A 4454-nucleotide genomic window follows, 5' to 3' on the forward strand; every position below is an offset into this window, starting at 1 on the left:
CGCGCATCCCGGCCGCCGCCGCCGTGTCCGCTCGGGTCTTAAACCCCCAAGGCCCGGGCTTCCGCCGCCGCTCTGCGGAGCCTCGGCCGGTGGTTTACTGCCCTCCCCGACTTCCCTGGCCGCAGCTTGGGCCCATTGCTCCTTGTTCGTCGTCTGCCTCCAGCGAGAGCCGTCCAGCTCCCCCCTCCTGGGAACCAGCCCTCAGGGAGTTGAAGGCTGCTATTAAATCCCCCTCGGTCTTCTCTTCAAACTAAACAGATCCAGTTCCCCCTGCCTGGGCTGAGTCTGCCAGTGCCGGGTGCTATTTTGAAAATGGGTGAACCTATGGGGCTCCCCCGTGGGGGGGTGAGGACAAGGAACGCCTTGCCCCCCTCCAGCCAGAGCCATGCAGCGATGCTGGGGAAACCAGGCGCGGGTGCTGCGTGGGCCTCCAGCACCGTGCGAGGGCAGAGGAGCCTCGCGGCTGGGCCTCGCATCAGTCTGCACCTCCTAGACCAGAGGGCTCGCAGCAGCCCTGATTAGCACTGCCACAATCCAGACTCCAGCCAGGCTTGGCGCACACACACGGCACTCGGGCTCCCAGCACCTCCCCATCAATGCAGTTGCAGGCAGGGCTTTTATTCTTGATCAAGCAAAATCCCCAGGTAGCGGAGAAGAAAGCAGAGTCACAAGCGCAGTGGGGCTTTCCTTTGGGGCTAATCTAGCCAAACTGACTAGTGTTGTTAGTGCCTGGGCTGTTGTATTCTCAGTAACAAACCACTGCAGCACTTAATCTCCTTCTCCTAGCTGCTTTGCGTTTCCTGGGCTCGGATCAGCGTAGCTACGCTACGGCGCAGGTCAGACATGGAGGGACCATAATGGGCAGGCGCTCACTGTAGGCTATAGGGATTCAGGAAAGCAGCTCGTACTTCTCCCACATGTTTTCTGCTACCTCATCCCTCCCACTTGGGAGCAGTCTTTAGCTGAGTCAAGTGACTGGCATCTGATGGAGGCAAAGATATGGGGCAATGCGTGCCAGGGACATCTCCGATAGCACAGTTGGCTTTGAGTGTTGGCAAGATGCTTGTCTGAGTCAGTCTTACGTTATAAAGGCAGAGCAGAGCACTTCTCAGCTGGGCCACCACAGCCTCCTCAAAGGGAGACAGATGCCCACAGCTTTGTACTCCGGCGGTGCTCCCTAGGCAGAAGTCAGGCCCTGCTATTCCAGAGTCGGGAGGAGCTGAGTCTCCCAGCCTCTGCTGGGCCAGGGAAGTCATACTGTTCTCACTACATGCAGGGAAACCGAGGCACAGAGCCATGAGGGTCAAATCGGTCAATAGCCTCTGATTTGGGAGCTCCGGTTTCTGGATGTGCAGCGGGGCACACCTGGCACCCAGCGCTCCAACTGAAGCCAGTAGGAGTTTTTTTTAAACTTGTATCCAAGGCCAAATTAACCAAAACTAATTCATCCAAGAGTCCAGAACCATGTGTGGCCCTACTACCGGCAAACATCCTCCACCCACACCTGGGGCTTCAGATGTTTCCAAATCCTTTGGCAGGCATCCTACTTGAAATTCACTGTCTGGCCCTGCTGCCTCTTTAAACTGCCTTGTGGAGCCAGCACCCCAGCGTGCATGGGAAGCCCCATGCCCTGATACGGCACACAACCCTTGTAGGTTGGCCATGTCCTCCTCTGGCCATGCTAAAAGCCCAGGCTGGTGGGGATCTCAGCCCCAACACAGGGATGTTTCCCTCCTGGATCCCTCAAGGAGGGAAGTCACCTTCCAAGAGCCTTTAAGGCCAAGGGAAGGAGCCTCCCCAGCCAGCAGCGAGACGGACGTCTTGGGCTTCCATTGGGCAGCAGCAGATGAGGGGCAGGGATTCAGACAGCAAGAAAAAAAGACTTCTTGACTGTTAGATCAGTGAGGCAGTAGAACTGACTGCCTCTGGAAGCTGTGGATGCACCACCTCTGCAAGGTTCAAGAAGAGGTTGGATGGCCACTGGTTGGGGATGATCTGGGCAGAGATACACTTACGTCCTACTAGGGGTATTTCCTATGCTTCTGGGCTTTGCTGCTTGCCACGTGGGGCTGGGAAGGAAAACCCCCCCCCCCCCCCCCACATTTGTCAGGGTTTTGTTAAGCCTTTCTCGGAGGTGTTGGTTGCAGCCAAGACTGGGGCTTTTGACTGGGCTGTGCCAATGCCCCTGCTGGGACTTAAACCTGGAGATTCCTTGGCCCTCTCCTTGGGGTCAGACCGGTCACTATATGTGGGATCAGGAAGGAATTTCGCCCCAAACTGGTATGGACTGTGGGGTTTTTCACCTTCCTCTGTAGCAGGGAACATGGCCCTCTAACCGGGAATCTCTTGAACGTATGTTAATACCCTTTACAGAAGGAGGAGGCTGGCCGCCATGAGCCCCCTGCTTTACCTGCGGCAAGTTAGGGTGTCTCCTCAGGGTTGACTCTTTTGTTTGCTACGAGATTAGACAATGGATCTGCACAGGATGGTTTGGACAGGGATGATGCTGCCTCAGGGCAGGGGTTGGACTAGATGACCTCTGGAGGTCCCTTCCAGCCTGATTCCTCTCTGATTCTATGAAGGACACAGAAGCACCCAGCTCGCTGGTCGGGGCTGACGTCTGCGTGTCTGCCAAACCAACTTTCCCGGCTCTCTTCCCCACTGATTGCTTCTCTGCTCTAGCACTGCGGAGCTCACCATGTGGACAGAGTGAGCTGGGCCCTTGCCCGGCTCTGCAAACATAATTTGCCAAAGGGACAGACCTTCTCAGTCTACGCTGCCTTCCCCCTCCACTTCTTTGACCTCTCCCTGCCATGACTACCAAGAGATCAGCTGGTCTGCTTGAAATAGCATTTAATGCTCTGGGGATATTCATCCCCCAGGAACCAGACTAAGCCCCTCTGACTAGAATTACCCCCAGTTTTGCCTCAAAACCGGTGTTGCGATTTTTAAGTGAGCAAGGGCTATATTTGGTAGTTGTGTTGGTCTGAGACCAAAACAAAAAAGAGGAAAAATCTGGAACTCTTGGTTCAGAGATGATACCTTTTATTAGACCAACTGATGAATTGCAAAAAAAAAATATATTTTTTCTGCAAGCTTTTGGGCTCTCACACCCTTCATCAGGCTCAGGGAAAGTTAAAGATGGTAAAAAGTCCCCATATGTAGGAAATAAACAAAGGTTTAAATGAGCAAGGTTAGCTTTTGAGATGCCAGAGCTTGGCAGAGATCTTTGCAGATCATGCTGCCCTCTGCCGGGGAAAGGATGGGTCTGTATCAAGCTGCCTACTGTGACCAGGGAATCCCGGGGGTGTTTAATGGCCCACGGTCTGCACAGGTAGGTAGACAATGGCTCTGTAAAAGCATAGTGACAGACAAAGGGAAAGCACACATGGTCCCTAACCAGAGATGGATCAAAGCAGAGATGTCCAAAAAGCTGGAAATATTTTTAACAAAGGAGGTATAAAGCCAAAGGAGACTATTGTAAAGAAGGGCATTTCCCTCTGCCTGTTCCTTCAGATGCTTTTGCCAGCTGTGGAAAGACCTAACTGTAAACTGTTTTAAAAAGGGAAGAGAGACTTTCCATGTGGGAGCACATATAATTTGTTCCAATGTGACTGCTATGTCTATCCACTTTTATACCTGTATAATTTTAAACCTGAACAAAATGGCTTATAGGAGTGGAAAGGCAAATTATATTTGATATAGCCTAATACCAATAACACTTACATCAGTCCATACTCTCGGGCACGCAGCGGAGATGTGCATTTACATTAATGTTAAAGCAGCTTGACACAGAGGCTTTTCCCCTTCTTAGGTGTACTGCATTTAGTGGAGGAGCAATCGTTCTCTGTTCGTGCATAATCCTGGCCTAATCCACCGATAACAATTGTGCTGGCAACCACAAATGCTCTATATTCACGGTATTGCTGTGCATCAGGGTGGCACATAAATTGCTTCCTGAATGGATGGGAACAGCACCTCTGTTAATACTCACATGGGAAACTACCAAAATCCCCCTTCTTTCAGCACCCTTATTCATAGCCTGGCTGCAGTAATCACATAGGCCCAGCCTACCAGATGTATTTTATCACCTTAGTCGTCTGGCACATACCAGTTCCCTACCCTTCCCCACTGTGCACAAGGGAAAAAACTCCAGAGATTAGCCAAGGTATCACTTTTATTTGCCAGTGCCAGCAATCTCAGTCAGTACAGTGGGAATTGGCTGGGGGGCGGGGAGCGGTGCACACTGTAGAGAAACCAGGCTCACCAGCAGACCATGACCCTTCCTCTGTGCCCAACCCCTGTCAGCGGGAGATCCCTGGGGTTCACAGCAGGGTCCAGGCTTTGTGAATACGCAGAGCCTAGGGTGGATTTCACATAGCATGTTGTAACACCCAAATGCAAGAAGTCCTGGCAACACAACCCTCCTCCTCCCACATGTCACAATCATCTCA

The 4454-nt window shown here is 52.4% G+C and overlaps 1 protein-coding gene across 2 annotated transcripts in view; it reads right to left on the reverse strand.

The window, feature by feature from the left end:
• The window catches only part of MXRA7 (matrix remodeling associated 7), a 53860-nt gene extending 49406 nt beyond the window's left edge, over positions 1–4454 (reverse strand). For both annotated transcript variants that reach the window (XM_019542667.1, XM_019542668.1), the window contains exon 1: positions 4424–4454. In XM_019542667.1, the coding sequence (XP_019398212.1) occupies positions 4424–4439 (16 nt within the window). In that variant the 5' untranslated portion in view covers positions 4440–4454. The remainder of the gene's footprint in view (positions 1–4423) is intronic.

Source organism: Crocodylus porosus, unplaced genomic scaffold, assembly GCF_001723895.1.
Source record: "Crocodylus porosus isolate Cpor-Errol unplaced genomic scaffold, CroPor_comp1, whole genome shotgun sequence".
Classification (NCBI taxonomy): Eukaryota; Metazoa; Chordata; order Crocodylia; family Crocodylidae; genus Crocodylus; species Crocodylus porosus.